General features: G+C 36.7%; 2 protein-coding genes across 2 annotated transcripts in view; one reads left to right on the plus strand and one right to left on the minus strand.

Annotated features, from left to right (window-relative positions):
- The window catches only part of ACAD11 (acyl-CoA dehydrogenase family member 11), a 90,923-nt gene that overhangs the window by 29,541 nt on the left and 43,900 nt on the right, over positions 1-17,482 (minus strand). Inside the window, exons 12-13 of the mRNA XM_023207431.2 lie at positions 12,956-13,063; positions 11,093-11,191 (exon numbers count right to left, since the gene is read on the minus strand). Coding sequence (XP_023063199.2) covers positions 11,093-11,191; positions 12,956-13,063 — 207 coding nt within the window. The remainder of the gene's footprint in view (positions 1-11,092; positions 11,192-12,955; positions 13,064-17,482) is intronic.
- Positions 5,095-10,093, plus strand: ACKR4 (atypical chemokine receptor 4). Its single transcript, XM_023207435.2, has 2 exons — positions 5,095-5,181; positions 8,273-10,093. The coding sequence occupies exon 2, from the start codon at positions 8,282-8,284 to the stop codon at positions 9,332-9,334; it is 1,053 nt and encodes a 350-aa protein (XP_023063203.1). The 5' UTR covers positions 5,095-5,181; positions 8,273-8,281; the 3' UTR covers positions 9,335-10,093.

Raw genomic sequence — 17,482 nt, forward strand, 5'->3', positions numbered from 1 at the left:
CTCCCTGATGTTAGTTGGTGATTTTTAATTTCTTAGGCTTTTATCCACAAAATCATTTTCAAACAAAAAGAGATATGATAGGCGGATAAAAAAACATGACTTTTGAGTAAAGTGTGGTTTGTAACAATTAAGAAAGTAATGTAAACAATTACATACCATGAAGCACAGAGAGCTATCCACAAATTCTCAAGGCTGTTTCTTCTACCAACATTGAATTTCTGAGGTGGAACAATTGAACTTCATTTGGTTTTAGCTTTAATACTGACAATTCAAATTGAAGTACTATTTTGCAATAAAATTTCCCTTATAAGAAAAAAGATGTTTACTGTACAATCCCACAGTTAAAGAAAAAAAATCCCATGTGTTCTCTTAGAGTGTGTATCTTTAACAGGGAAATCTTCAAAATTCACTGAATCCATCTTTAGGTTTACATATAAATAATAAGAATTAAGTAATAATGTTATAAGCTGCTGCTATTACTGTTGTTACTATAGAATATGGTTAGATCAAAATAAATCCCAAATAGATCAGAGTTGAAAATTTAAAAAAATCAAGACATAAAAAACTAGAAGAAAAATCATATAATATTTATCAAATCTGTGGGTGAGAAAGGATTTTAAAACTTAAAAGTGATAAATGAATCAAAATTAAAAGATAAAGATCAATTGGTTTGTCCATATAAAACTGTTGTACATTAGAAAATAAAATTAAAAAGCAAAAAAAATTGGAGGGAAAATATTTCAACATTTATGACAAAATGTATGCAATATTTAGCTCCCTAAATTATAAAGAAATCATACTGTATACTGAAAATCAGTATACAGATGGGCAAAGAACACAATTGCAAAAAGAGGAAATAAGAATAATAAAAGAGATTTTTAAAATTGCTTAACTTTACCACTAATCAAATAAATGTGGAGTAGAGTAATAATGAAATATTCAAAGCAGTTTATTATCCAGTATTCCACACATGCCTGGCAAGGGTAGGTAAGGGGTGCTGAAGTTGTTACAAGTCATTTAGAAAGCAGAGTGGTAGTGAAACAACACATTCTACTGGCAATATTTTAGAAAAACAGACACTTCTATACATTATTGGTAGAGAACAAAGTAATACCATCCCTGTGGAGTACAATTTGGCAATACTCGTCAAAATTACAGATTCACCCCAGCACTTTTGGAGGCTGGGATGGGCGGATTGTTTGAGTCTAGGAGTTGGAGACCAGCCTGGGTAACATAGCAAAATGACAATACAAGAAAAGGGATGAAAAATGGGTGGGGGGAGAGAGATTCTTCAAGAACAAGGGACACTGCTATGTTAGGGAGGTTAAGAGTAGGAGCAAATGTATGGTAAGCAGCAAAATGGAATCATCATCAGTTCTTAGGAATACGAGAAGTAGAAGAGAGTTACACAAGCATCAAGTAAGTACTTTGAAAAGTTGCCTAAGGTGAGTGATGCTTCTGCCTACCCTCCAAGCTACATGATTTATTTTGCATATTTTGTCAAATCTCCCTATTACCACTGTCTCTCCTAGTTCTATCAGGAGAAAAGGGAAAATACGGGAAAAGGCCAGCCAGTCAGCTAGTTTCACCATGATTCATACACCATGATTTATACACAGCATTCATACACACGCTACCAGAAGAAGCTGGTCAATCCTGAGATCCCCTATGCCTCAAGGGCTTTGTACATGTCTCAGTTAGTAAAAACAATGTGTAAATTCAAAAGATGTAAAGATTATAGCATTACAACCGATTTGCAATAAAGGAATCCCATTTACAAGAAAGTTTATGATTGTTGGGGGTGGGGTAAATAAAGGAAAGGGATAGATACTTTTGAATGTATAAAAGAGTATCAAGATTCTATAATAGATGGTATCATAAAATAACAAAGAGATATAAGAGATAAGATGATAAAATAGACTGAAGATCTGAATTCAGAATTCCAAATCCATTGCTAAACTTACATGGCTGTGGAGGATGAGTTACTTAAACATCAGTTGATTGATTCATGAATTTAATTATTATTCATTAAGCTGGTACCATGAGTAAGGTACCAAGCCAAATGTTGAGGATACAGCAGGGTATAAGACAGCTATGGAAGAAAATTTAAATAAGTACCAACAATACAGTGGAAAGACTAGAGAAGAGTAGGTATATCTGATCTAATCTGAAAGAGTTATGGAAGGCTTCCTGGATTAATGTTAAGGTCAGAACTAAATCTGAATTGTAAATAGGAGTTGGGGATCTAAAATAGGGTGCGAAGAGTGCGCTAGGCAGGAGTAAGAGTACTTGCAAATGCCTACAAGTCAGTATTGTGTATTACATAGAAAGACCAAAGAGATTATCAACTGATAATTATGGAGGCTGCAGTTATAGACCAGTTGTTAGATAATAATCAAAGTGGACAGTAGAATTTTTTTTATTAATTCAAAATATTTTTCAGTAGTCATTATGTGCCAGATACTATTCTTGGTACTTGGGATATATCAATGAAGAAAGCAAACAAAAGTCCCTGTCCTGATGAAGCTTATATTCTAATACAGGGTGAAAGACAATTTACAGCAATCATAGTATAAATGATATGGTACATTAGAACATCATAAGTGCTATGGGTCTGGTGGACTGGGAGTCCAGGGGGGTGAGGGGTATTTTAAGTAGAGTAGTCAAGAATTGCCTCAGTGAGTTGGTGGTGATTAGGAAAAGACTTGAAAGAGAAGAGGAAGTGAGCTTTGCAATTACTAAGACAGAACACATTCCAGGCAGACGGAAGAGCCAGCACAAAAGCCCTAATAGGACTGTGACTGGTATGTTCTCAAACAGCAAGAAGCTGGGCATGGCAGAACAAGTAGGCAAAGGGGCGAGTAGTGTGAAATGAGGTCAGAGAGACAATGAGGGATGGAGGCAGACCCTGTAGGATCCTGTAGGCTACTATGATAATTCATGACGAAGCAATTGCAATAGAAGCAAAAATTGGCAAATGGAACCTAATTAAACTGAAGAGCTTCTGCACTGCAAAAGAAACTATCAACAGAGTAAACAGACAACCTACAGAATGGGAGAAAATCTTCGCAAACTATGCATCTGACAAAGGTCTAATATCCAGCATCTATAAGGAATTTAAATTTACATTTAAAAAACAACCCTATTAAAAAGTGGGCAAAGGATTGAGAACAGACACTTCTCAAAAGAAGACATACATACCACCAACAATCATATGAAAAAAAGCTGTTGGCTGGGCGCGGTGGCTCAAGCCTGTAATCCCAGCACTTTGGGAGGCCGAGATGGGCGGATCACGAGGTCAGCAGATCGAGACCATCCTGGTTAACACAGTGAAACCCCGTCTCTACTAAAAAATACAAAAAGCTAGCCGGGCGAGGTGGCGGGCGCCTGTAGTCCCAGCTACTCGGGAGGCTGAGGCAGGAGAATGGTGTAAACCCGGGAGGTGGAGCTTGCAGTGAGCTGAGATCCGGCCACTGCACTCTAGCCCGGGCAACAGAGCGAGACTCCGTTTCAAAAAAAAGAAAAAAAAGAAAAAAAGCTAAACATCACTGATCATGAGAGAAATGCAAATCAAAATCACAATGGAGATACCCTCTCACACCAGTCAGAATGGCTATTATTAAAAACTCAAAAAATTACAGATGCTGGTGAGGTTGTGAGGAAAAAGGAGCACTTATAAACTGTTGGTGGGAGCATAGTTCATTCACTGTAGATAACAGTGTGGCAATTCCTCAAAGACCTAAAGACAGAAATATCATTCGAACCAACAATTCCATTACTGGGTATATACCCAAAGGAATATAAATTATTCTCTTATAAAGACACATGCATGCCTATGTTCACTGCTGCACTATGCACAATAGCAAAGACAGGGAATCAACCTAAATACCCATCAATGATAGACTGGACAAAGAAAACGCGGTACCTATACAGCATGGAATACTATGCAGCCATAAAAAATGAGATTATGTCCTTTGCAGGCACGTGGATGGAGCTGGAGGCCATTATCCTTAGCAAACTAACACAGGGACAGAAAGCCAAATACTGCATATTCTCACTTATAAGTGGCAGCTAAATGATGAGAACACAGGGACACATGGAGAGGAACACACTGGGGCCTATCAAAGAGTAGAGGGTGGTAGGAGAAAGAGGATCAGGAAAAATAACTAAGGGGTACTAGCCTTAACACCTGGGTGATAAAATAATCTGCACAACAAACCCCCATGATACATGCTTACCTGTGTAACAAACCTGCATGTGTACCCCTGAACTTAAAAGTTTTCTTTTTTAAAAAAAAAAAGAGAAAAGAAAAAATGGCATGAGTCTAAAATAATTTCTGCAGGTGGAGACTGAGCCTGGCCTTGCATGAAAAAATAGAGAACTGCCATGCAAATTTGAGGACAGCCAAGTTCAAATAGACAATGAGGGCCAAATCGGCATAAATTTCTCTTCTTTCTCTAACTTATTTGTGTGGAAATGTGGAAAAAATAAACAGTCTCCCAGACTGAAGGATTTTGAAGGTTCGTATTGTAGCTTTGGGAAAAAAGGTAACAAGAAAGCAAGAGAGTTTAAAGCCATGGGAAAATAGTCTGGGACAAGGATAGAGGAAGTACAGTGAAGCTAGGAGGAGTCTAATAGTTAAAATAAATATTAAATGATGTGGCATAAAAATGTTAAATTCTATTGCAAATACCTAATGATTACTTATAATTTAATCTTTGATAGTTTAGTCTTCAAAAAGATATTTTTCTTGGTTAAAATCATATTTGCTTTCTTTCTTAGGCAAAATAACTTTAGAGACTATTTTTCTAGATGCTACCTACAAGCGCTGCCTAGATGCCCTCAGGTGGATTCTCCTTCTGCTTCAGCAGTCAGTAGCTCAGCTGCAGTCACTTTCTTGTCACCTTTAACTAAGTGGAAACTCAGAAAGGTCTGCAGTTTTTGAAAAAAGATGGATTTTTTTCAAATTTGTAACCTAAACCACTTAAGAAGTTGAATGTAACTTTATAGATGGTTTTACAGGAAATAAAAGATCAAGTGCTCAGAAGGTTAAATTTCAGGAAAGCCTTCTTGGATACGAGATAAAGGCGTGGTGTAAAGTGAAAACAAAAGTAGCTGGAGTTAGGTCATTTGATTTTACACTCTGTACTCAAGACTGCTCCTCTCTGTCGACTGCAACAGGTTGGTACTTTATTTCTTTTCTCATTCTGACTTGAATATGTTTTTTAAGCCCAAAGACCTTGTATATTTACTTACATAGAGGGAGTCTTGATGCATAAAAGTTTAAATGCTTACTTGTAAAACAAACAAAAAAAAAGTTACTTGAAAACAGCTGTACACTTTAAACTTAAATGAAAATCTTAATATAGCAAGAAGAAAATATGATTTTAAATACCATTACTTGTTGGTAAAATTTTGTTAAGGAGAAAATAGGTTTTGTTATATCACTTTTTTTCACTTTCTTTTACAAGTACTGATTTTTTTTTTGTTCTAATAGTAATTACAAAGACACTTAAAAGTGTGTCTACATATCTGCCAGAAGGATCATTTCTATGAATAATTCCATTTCTACTCTTTTTTACTCACATTTTTAGTAAGACTAATTCTTACTTAAAAATTCCCTTCCTTAATATATTATAATACTTGGCCATATTATTCCTTATCATCAGGTTCAAGATTTTCTTATGAAAGAGAAAGGAAGAACAAGGTTCATATTGTGTTAATAATTAATGCATAAGAACATGAAGACCAGAGTAGTCTTGGAACTACTCTGTCTTTCCAGATTGGAACTTTTAAACTAACCTTAATGATAAAAAGAATCATTTAAAGAAGTTGGCACCTGGTTTTTACATAATGAAAGCAATTCTGCTATGTGGTATCTTTCTTCAGAGCCTTCTTTTCTTTGCTATATTCATTCAAAAAAAAGTTAGCAAACATAAGAATGTTCTTTTGAAAATGTACTATAAGTTGGCACACTGTTTTAGAAATAATATTTTCATTATTGATTCTATAAGAATACTTGAGACACTTAAAAGGACAAAAACAACCCAAGGAAGATAGAAAGTCTAAAGAAAAAGGAAAACAAAATTCAGCACTATAGTAAAAACACCGAAAGTCATTATTTTATACATTCCATACATTCCAAAACTTACGAATTCTGTGCAAGCTTATCTTAATACTACGGGGTGCTAGTAGCCAACACAGTGCAATAACAATATTGACATAGAAGATTGCTGGCATACTATCTATCCATTCTAGAGTAATAGCTTTATATCTGTTGGCAAAACCTTTAATTTGATAAATATTTACTGAGAAGCTACTTTGTGCCAGGCACATTAACAAGATTCTATTTACAAACACAAATCAAACAGGTCTTGCTTTGAGGAACTTAAAACCTAGAGGAACCAGGTAGTATGGGAAACGCATCCTTTCCATAGAATGGATCAGTTCTCTGAGGGGTATGTAGAGATTGCTAATACATCAGGAAAGTCTTCTGGGGAGGTGGCATCCGCGTTAATTGAGTAGGAATTGGCCCTTCCAGGGAAGGGCAGGAAATCGTATGGTAGATAAAGGAACAGAATGAGCAATGATGTAGACGGATGCTGCTGCATGGTGGGTGCCAGCCCACTGCTGAGAAATTAGTCCTACCACTGTCTCCAACATGGACACAGAGTGGGGAGAGGTGGCAGGAGCCAGGGATGGCACTGCATTATGAAGGGAGCCTTGGGTGTCATGCTTAGGAGCTTGGATTGTGGCTTTCAGGTGAAGAGATGTGTCTTCCAGATGAGGAACAAAACAGAGGAGAGGCAGACTGGCGATTCAGAGATCAAATACTCCGGTGGAAATAGGAAAAATGTTTTTGACAAGGAGGTATTGAGGAGGAGTAACAACAGGGTATCAGTTAGAAAGATACTGCTTGGTCAGGTGCGGTGGCTCATGCCTGTTACTCCAACACTTTGTAAGGCCAATGCAGGTAGATTGCTGAGCCCAGGAGTTTGAGACCAGCCTTTGCAACCTGGTAAAACCCCGTCTCCATCAAAAATACAAAAGTTAAACAGTCTTATAACAATCAGTCAATCAATGGATTAAAATTTAAAAATAGGCCAGGCTCGGTGGCTCACGCCTGTAATCCCAGCACTTTGGGAGGCCGAGGCAGATGGATCATGAGGTCAGGAGTTCAAGACCAGTCTGGCCAACATAGTGAAACCCCATCTGTACTAAAAATAGAAAAAATTAGCCAGGCATGGTGGTGTGTGCCTATAATCCCAGCTACTTGAGAGGCAGGAGAATCGCATGAACCCGGGAGGCGGAGGTTGCAGTAGCCAAGACTGCGCCACTGCACTCCAGCCTGGGCAACAGAACGAGACTCCATCTCAAAAAGGAAAAAAAACAATTAAAACTTAAATATTAAAAAAGAAAGATATTGCAGTAGGCTAGGTGAGAAACATAATAGCTAAATTGTGCAAATGCGTGGAAGAATGCAGATTAAGAGAAGACAGATTCAAGACCTATTTGGAAGGCAGAATCAGAACTTAGGAACTGATGGGCAATCCGGGATGAAGGTAAGAGAGAAGACAAGAATGAAGCAGGCTTACAGTTTAGATGACTAGAGGATAGTGGTGCTACTTAAAAACAGTATACATTAAGCAAGTAGTGACCAGTTTTGGAGGGAAGATGGCTAAAGGAGATCTTGTTTTATAACAAGATCACTAAATTTCAACTAGTGAAATTTAGTACAAATGCTGAGAGAATTTATTCAACTTATTTAAATTAAATTTATAAATAACATCAAAATCAAAAATTTAATTAAATAAACCAAGTAATTTACTATTTTCAGTTTTATTCAATTTGTTGTAGATAATACTTTTAAGATTCACAAAATTATGTATGTAAAGATTATAACACTATTTATTCTTTCTAGTTAAAATCTAATTAAATTTTCATATTTTAAAAATCATTTTTACATAAAAGTCTTCACTTTTATTTAGGATTTAATGATTAAGAAAATTCTCCAGGGCATTACGTTTATTGCCCTGTGCAAATCCCAGTTCTTTCACACAGAATTGTACAAGCAAAATTTGAGTAAGTGATCTTGGGGTCATATTCCAATGTGGCTCCCATTAAAGCATTTCAAAGAGTGCTAGATTCAGGCTCATATATGTTACAGCAACAGGCTATACTCTAGGGAAAGAACAGAACAGCTTGATAAAAAACTGTTTCCTTTTAAGCATATTTAGACGAATATCTATCCTGTATTCTCTTTGCCATCTAGATTGAAGCCATGGCTTTGGAACAGAACCAGTCAACAGATTATTATTATGAGGAAAATGAAACGAATGGCACTTATGACTACAGTCAATATGAATTGATCTGTATCAAGGAAGACGTCAGAGAATTTGCAAAAGTTTTCCTCCCTGTATTCCTCACAATAGCTTTTGTCATTGGACTTGCAGGCAATTCCACGGTAGTGGCAATTTATGCCTATTACAAGAAACAGAGAACCAAAACAGATGTGTACATCCTGAATTTGGCTGTGGCAGATTTACTCCTTCTATTCACTTTGCCTTTTTGGGCTGTTAATGCAGTTCATGGGTGGGTTTTAGGGAAAACAATGTGCAAAATAACTTCAGCCTTGTACACACTAAACTTTGTCTCTGGAATGCAGTTTCTGGCTTGTATCAGCATAGACAGATATGTGGCAGTAACTAAAGGCCCCAGCCAATCAGCAGTGGGAAAACCATGCTGGGTCATCTGTTTCTGTGTCTGGACGGCTGCCATCTTGCTGAGCATACCCCAGCTGGTTTTTTATACAGTAAATGACAATGCTAGGTGCATTCCCATTTTTCCCCACTACTTAGGAACATCAATGAAAGCATCGATTCAAATGCTAGAAATCTGCATTGGATTTGTAGTACCCTTTCTTATTATGGGGGTGTGCTACTTTATCACCGCAAGGACACTCATGAAGATGCCAAACATTAAAATATCTCGACCCCTAAAAGTTCTGCTCACAGTGGTTCTAGTTTTCATTGTCACTCAGCTGCCTTATAACATTGTCAAGTTCTGCCGAGCCATAGACATCATCTACTCCCTGATCACCAACTGCAACATGAGCAAACGCATGGACATTGCCATCCAAATCACAGAAAGCATTGCACTCTTTCACAGCTGCCTCAACCCAATCCTTTATGTTTTTATGGGAGCATCTTTCAAAAACTACATTATGAAAGTGGCCAAGAAATATGGGTCCTGGAGAAGACAGAGACAAAGTGTGGAGGAGTTTCGTTTTGATTCTGAGGGTCCTACAGAGCCAACCAGTACTTTTAGCATTTAAAGATAAAACTGCTCTGCCTTTTGCTTGGATACATATGAATGATGCTTCCCCCTCAAATAAAACATTTGCGCTATTCTGAAACTCAAATCTCAAACGCCGTGGTCGCAACTTACAATAAAGAATGGGTTGGGGAAAGGGGGAGAAATAAAAGCCAAGAAGAGGAAACAAGATAATAAATCTACAAAACATGATAATTAAAATGAACAATATAGGAAAATAATAGTAACAGGCATAAGTGAATAAGAACACTCTGCTATAAAGAAGAGCTTTGAGGTGATAATTTTGTGTCTTGGTTGCAGTGGTGGTTATATAAATCTACACAAGTGATAAAATGACACAGAACTGTATATACACATTGTACCAATTTCAATTTCCTGGTTTTGACATTATAGTATAATTATGTAAGATGGAACCATTGGGGGAAACTGGGTGAAGGGTACCCAGGGCCACTCTGTACCATCTTTGTAACTTCCTGTGAATTTATAATAATTTCAAAATAAAAGTTAAAAAAACAAACCTACTATGCTATAAGTTAGGCCATCTAAAACAGATTATTAAAGAGGTTCATGTTAAAAGGCATTCATAAATATTTTTAATTATCTGAGTTTTAATACAAGAACAATTTCCCTGCATAATTTTAGTACCTGAATAAGTATGCAGCAGAACTCTATCTTTTTTCCTGTTTTTTTTTTTTTAGTTTGTAAGTAATTTTATAAAACCCACCTCCTCCAAAAAAGCAATTAAAAAAAAAAACTATAATAAGCTTTTCTGATTCTTTTCAAAACATTCCTGGCAAGTTCCTAAAGACAATTTGCTTCTATGATGTCAACTTTCTTAGTACTAACTGGTTATCATGACAAATGTTAGATTTATCATGTATAGTCTAGGTGTAATCCTCAGATTATCATTTTCATCTGGGCTCCAATTTCTTAACTTCCTAAAGAACTCATCCATTTATATGAGTCTATCACTGCCGATTGACTAAAAAATATATTACCCTATGCATAAAATGTCCTATTTTCATTTAAACACTTTATTTTTGAGTAATAAAAATATGTACCACAATAAATTATTATTAATAACATGTACAACTTATCTTTTAAAAAAATTTGCTGTAAATTATTATAATCCATGTGATATGCTCCTACTAAAATTAAAATTTGCTAGCAATTACATTGGTCAAAAATAGTAGGCACTAATGAATTTTATCTCTAAAACTACAAAAAATGACATTTTCTGCTCTTAAACATCACCTAACCAACACGTTATTTTAAAATTACTTTTTCTTTCAACCACTATTTCTAAGTTTGAAAATGCTTTCACATGCAGAATTAATTAATTTTTCATTTTTTTGAGACAGCGTTTCACTCTTATTGCCCAGGGTGAAGTGCAGTGGTGCCATCTCAGCACACATCAACTTCCACCACCCGGGGTCAATCGAGACTCCTGCCTCAGCCTCCCCTCCCGAGTAGTTGGGATTACAGATGCCTGCCACCACACCTGGCTAATTTTTGTATTTTTAGTAGAGACAGGGCTTCACCATGTTGGCCAGGTTGGTCTCGAACTCCTGGCCTCAGGTGATCCACCCACCTCGGCCTCCCAAAGGGCTGGGATTACAGGTGTGAGACACTGTGCCTGGCCTACACATGAAGAATTATGATCATGAAACTGATCACTATGTATCACAGAATTATTCTAGCATAGCATCTGGCACAAAGGATCAGTGAGTTAGATGAAAAAATTAGGCTGAACACTCACCACTGCTCCACCATTTCTTGCCATTAATTACATAGCTATCTTCATCTCGTTGGATGCTGCATTCAATATTTGTGGCATCACTTGAAGCTACATCAGGTTCTATAAATAAACAAGAGCTGAATTTACAGACAGGCAGATATCAGTAGGCTTAGATAAGGATATGGAAACTTTAAAAACAAAGGCATCTTTATCTTTTTCAATGTCCTATCATTCCCCATGCCACCCGGCTTTTCCCATAACCTACACACAGTAGGTATTCAATAATGTGCACTGGAAGAGTGAGTGAATGAATGAAGTATATTGAACATTGGGGATCAGTAATTTGAATTGTATTTTTGGCTTCCTCATTGATATATGACTTGGGATACAACCCAGTCCTTTCTCCAATCAGCAAATGTAGTAAAAGTGTTGTTTTCTACTTCTCACGATGGAGATGTGTACTAAATATTGATGGGCAAGACAGATTTCCCGCATATAGTTTACCGTCTTAAGTAATTTCTAATGTGCCTTGCAAATTCCATCATGAATGCTTTTACTGATTTACATACTTTGCATTCTTTAAAGCCTGTTCAACACTTAAGGTCTTCAGAAAGTCTTCCATGGGACACCCTTAGACAACTGCTTTACTGCATGGCACTTCAGAACTGTCTAGCTCTCAATCATAGCAATCTGCACTTGTTAATACGACACCCCTTTAAACGAGTCCTTCAGATATTTCCATGTGTTCTGTTTCTAAAACTTAAGGCTCTTTTGTTTTTTTTTTAGAAAGAGGGTTGTGTATTCAACTTATTTTGTAACCCCCACCTAGTGCTTTGTAGACAATACATCATACTGTAGGTATTCAATAAATGCCTATTACTGATTTAAATGGAGATCAGTTCTGCTATTATAGTAGGCCCCTGTTATCTGTAGCTTTGCTGAGGTTTCAGTTATGAGAGGCCAGTTGCATTCCAAAAATATTAAATGAAAAATTCCAGAAGTAAACAATTCATAATTTTTAAATAGTGTACCATTCTGAGTATTGTTATAATTGTTCTATTTTATTATTAGTTATTATTAATGTCTTACTATGCCTAATTTATAGATTAAACTGCATCATAGGTACATATGTATAAGAAAAAACATAGTCTAAATAAGGTTCAGGACTATCCCCAGTTTTCAGACACCCACTGGGGGTCTTAGAATGTATCCCCTTCAGATAAAAGAGGAGTACTGTATAAATGTATACAATGTCATACAAAACAATACAATCTGGCCATTATTGAAAGCACTTAAAAATTATGGCCAAGCAAAATTTGGTTTAATTCTAAACTAAATCGCAAAACAATGATTTTTTTCTACTGAAGAGTTCTTAATGCTTTCTATGTACAAATGATATTAAATCTGTTTTTATTAATATGTTCCTTTATTTTCCCACATGATTATAATTTGAGCCATATGTCCAGCACTGGTGAAAGTTCTATTTTTCTGGGTTTATGGAAGAGTTGAATATTTTATAAGTATCAATATAAAATTATCACAAAAATAGATATTTCATACATAAGAGCAAAGGTCTTAAATATTCATAGATAGCAATTTTAGTAATGACATCAAAAGATAGTGAAACTAAGTTTACTCTGCTGCTAATGCTGTAGCAGGCTACTAGAGAACACCATCTCATATTCTAACAAAGGAGAGGATAATATTTTTCTGAACATTTGAAAATGCCAAAATTTAATAACAGGCTGAAAATAAACATGCTTATATTTTTGGCCAATGGCAAATTTGACTGAAACACAGAACCACATCCTATATTTCTTCAGCTCATCCATAATAACTCCAGGATGACTGACTACAAAGGAGAGAATGGTGATTGGCATTTACCTGTCATACAGAAGCAAGAGGTAATGTTCCCTTGAAGAAGAGGCTCAAGCCACTGTTTCTTCTGTTCCTCACTTCCATACAGGTGCAGAACCTCCATGTTCCCTGTGTCTATACACAAGAAGGAGTATTTGTTTTGCATTTGAAAATTTATCAATATGAAATCCACAACTTTATATAGAGAGTACAGAAATGCATCTTTTTAAAGCAAATGTTTGCTAATAAAAATGTTTTGAAACATATAGTAAGTATAATTTACACTGACAGTATGTCATAAATATTTACAAGTACATGGCATTTGGTACATATTTATTCAACTTTTTCTGAATCACATACTCTTCATCAGTTCATCCCAATGAAGAACGGCACTAATGACGTCTAACTCAATTAGAACTGAAGGAAACAATTTACTGGCCTAAACCTTGCCTGCTGCGTTGCAAATATGTCCTGCTAGAAGTGATTGTAATGCTCCCGGAGAACAATTAACATTGCATGTCCTACTGAGACTCCAGCCCTTAATTCTATCTGCTGTTCTTCAAACACACCCTATGCTTTCTAATTTCCACATATTTGCTTGGGTCAGGCTTTTTCTCAAGTGAAATTCTCCCTGTCCTTCACAAATAAACTCCTGCTTATGAGCCACCTCCTCTGCAAAGAATCTCTGATTACCCAGTCAGTAATACCTCCTTCCTCTGAATTCATATAACAATTATTTCTATTTACCTCTAACATTTTACTTTTATGTACCCCATACTACCTAGAAAATAGTGATAATTCTCAAGGATGATAAAGACAGAATCCCTGCCCTGGAAAGAAAATGGCAGTAGAGAACTTCAAAGACTCTCTCTGACCCTTGGAGGGTATTGTTTATAGTACATGATGCACTGTAGTATTGCCCTTGGCTAACAAAGAATTCTTCATGTCTGCCATGGAGTAAAATTTTCTAGATGGCTTCCTCTGATTTTCCATTCCTGTCAAATTTCTTAAAATACTGTCTAAAATCTTTTCCTTGAGTGTTGATCATTCAGAAGATTTTGAGAAAACAATTTTCATATCAACATTTACAATGACTTTAAGGATAGTTACTGAAATACTTATGAAAATTGAGTTGTATAAGTTAAATCTCTCAAGATGTCTGCACTCTGTTCAGGGACTCCTAACAGAGCCACATTATATCAACATTAACAAAATTCTTTCTAGATTAACACAGCTGAACATTCTTTTTGACTGAGGGAGAAAATAAGTCCTGAGTTATAATTCATGAAGCTCATTGTTTGTTTTCTTTGGCTGTTTTAAACTCACTGTTGTGTGTTATAGTACAAATAAGGTAAATATTGCATTCAGAATTTCCAAAAATTATCAGTTTCTTCTGAAAAGCTCACAAAGTTATCATTTATGGACTGGAAAAAACAACAACAACAACAACAAAAACAAAACGTAGATAAACTACACCAGAAAGAAAAATTATTCCCCATTAAAAGATATCAGACCAGCTCTCTAGATTCCTCCTTTATGGGCAGGGCATCTCTAAAAGAAAGGCAGAAGCCCCAGTCAGGGGCTTATAGATGAAACTCCTATCTCCTGGGGACAGAGGACCTGGGGGGAAGAAGGGGTGGCTGCGGGCACAGTTTCAGCAGACTTCAATGTTCCTGCCTGCCGGCACTGAAGAGAGCAGCGGATCTCCCAGCACAGTGCTTGAGCTCTGCTAAGGGACAGACTGCCTCCTCAAGTGGGTCCCTGACCCCCGTGCCTCCTGATGGGGAGACACCTCCCAACAGGGGTCGACATACACTTCATACAGGAGAGCTCTGGCTGGTATGTGGTGGGTGCCCCTCAGGGACGAAGCTTCTAGAGGAAGGAACAGAAAGCAATCTTTGCTGTTCTGCAGCCTCCACTGGTGATATCCAGGCAAACGGGGTTGGGAGTGAATCTCCAGCAAACTCCAGCAGACCTGCAGCAAAGTGGCCTGACTCAGAAGGAAAACTAACAAACAGAAAGGAATAGCATGAACAATAAAAAGGATGCATACACAAAAACTCCATCTGAAGGTCACCAACATCAAAGATCAAAGGTAGATAAATCCACAAAGATGAGGAAAAACCAGTGCAAAAAGGCTGAAAATTCCAAAAACCAGAAGGCCTCTTCTCCTCCAAAGGATCACAACCCCTTGCCGGCAAGGGAACAAAACCAGACGGAGAATGAGTTTGACGAATCGACAGAAGTAGGCTTCAGAAGGTGGGTAATAACAAACTCCTCTGAGCTAAAGGAACATGTTCTAACCCAATGCAAGGAACCTAAGAACCTTGACAAAAGGTTAGAGGAATTGCTAACTAGAATAACCAGTTTAGAGAAGACCATAAATGACCTGATGGAGCTGAAAAACAGTGCGAGAACTTCGTGAGGTATACACAAGTATCAATAGTTGAATCAATCAAGCGAAAGAAAGGATATTAGAGACTGAAGATCAAATTAACGAAATAAAGCATGAAGACAAGATTAGAGAAAAAAGAATGAAAAGGAATGAACAAAGCCTCCAAGAAATATGGGATGATGTGAAAAGACCAAACCTAGGTTTGACTGGTGTACCTAAAAGTGATGGGGAGAATGGAACCAAGTTGGAAAACACTCTTCAGGATATTATCCAGGAGAACTTCCCCAACCTAGCAAGACAGGCCAACATTCAAATTCAGGAAATACAGAGAACACCACAAAGATACTCCTCAAGAAGAGCAACCCCAAGACACCAAGGTCAGATTCACCAAAGTTGACATGAAAGAAAAAATGTGAGGGGCAGCCAGAGAGAAAGGTCAGGTTACCCACAAAAGGAAGCCCATCAGACTAACAGTAGATCTCTCTGCAGAAACCCTACAAGCCAGAATAGAGTGGGGGCCAATATTCAACATTCTTAAAGGAAAGAAATTTTCAACTCAGAATTTCATATCCAGCCAAACTTAGCTTCATAAGAGAAGGAAAAATAAAATCCTTTACAGACAAGCAAATGCTGGGAGAGATTCTGTCACCACCAGGCCTGTCTTACAACAGCTCCTGAAGGAAGCACTAAATATGCAAAGCAAAAACGGGTACTAGCCACTTCAAAAACATACCACATTGCAAAGACCATCGACACTATAAAGAAACTGCATCAACTAACAAGCAAAATAACCAGCTAGCATCATAATGACAGGATCAAATTCACATATAACAATATTAACCTTAAATGTAAATAAGGTTACATTTTGGGTTAAATGCCCCAATTAAAAGACACAAACTGGCAAATTGGATAAAGAGTCAAGACCCATTGGTGTGCTGTATTCAGGAGCCCCATCTCACAGGCACAGACACACATAGGCTCAAAATAAAGGGATGGAGGAAGATTTACCCAGAAAATGGAAAGCAAAACAAAAACAAACAAAAAAAGCAGGGGTTGCAATCCTAGTTTCTAATAAAACAGACTTTAAACCAGTAAAGATAAAAAAAAAAAAAAAGACAAAGAAGGGCATTACATAATGATAAAGGGATCAATGCAACAAGAAGAGCTAACTATCCTAAATATATATGAACCCAAAACAGGAGCACCCAGATTCATAAAGCAAGTTCTTAGAGACTACAAAGAGACTTAGACTGCCACACAATAATAGTGGGAGACTTTAACACTCCACTGTCAATATTAGAAAGATTAACGAGACAGAAAATTAACAAGGATATTCAGGACTTGAACTCAGCTCTGGACCAAGCGAACCTAATAGTCATCTACAGAACTCTCCACCCCAAATTGAGAGAATATACATCCTTCTCAGCACCACATTGCACTTATTCTAAAATTGACCATATAATTGGAAGCAAAACATTCCTCAGAAAATGCAAAAGAATTGAAATCATAAAAAAGACCACAGTGCAATCAAATTAGAACTCAGGATTAAGAAACTCACTTAAAACCGCACATCTATGTGGTAACTGAACAACCTGCTCCTGAATGACTACTGGGTAAATAATGAAATTAAGGCAGAAATAAATAAGTTATTTGAAACTGATAAGAACAAAGACACAATGTACCAGAATATCTGGGACACAGCTAAAGCAGTATTTAGAAGGAAATTTTTAGTACTAAATGCCCACAGGAGAAAGTGGGAAAGATTTAAAATTGACATACTAACATCACAATTAAAATAACTAGAGAAGCAAGTCATACAAATTCAAAAGCTAGCAGAAGACAAGAAATAACTAAGATCAGAGCAGAACTGAAGAAGATAGAGACAAGAAAAACCCTTCAAAAAACAAATAAATCCAGAAGCTGTTTTTTTTAAAAAGATTAACTAAATAGACCACTAGCCAGACTAATAAAGAAGAGAAGAATCAAATAGACCCAATAAAAAATAATAAAGAGGATATCACCACTGATCCCACAGAAACACAAACTACCATCAGAGAACACTATAAATACCTCTATGCAAATAAACTAGAAAATCTAGAAGAAATAAACTCCTGGACACATATACCTTCCCAAGATTAAACCAAAAAGAAGTCAAATCC

The sequence above is a fragment of the Piliocolobus tephrosceles genome, chromosome 2, assembly GCF_002776525.5.
Source record: "Piliocolobus tephrosceles isolate RC106 chromosome 2, ASM277652v3, whole genome shotgun sequence".
Taxonomy (NCBI): domain Eukaryota; kingdom Metazoa; phylum Chordata; class Mammalia; order Primates; family Cercopithecidae; genus Piliocolobus; species Piliocolobus tephrosceles.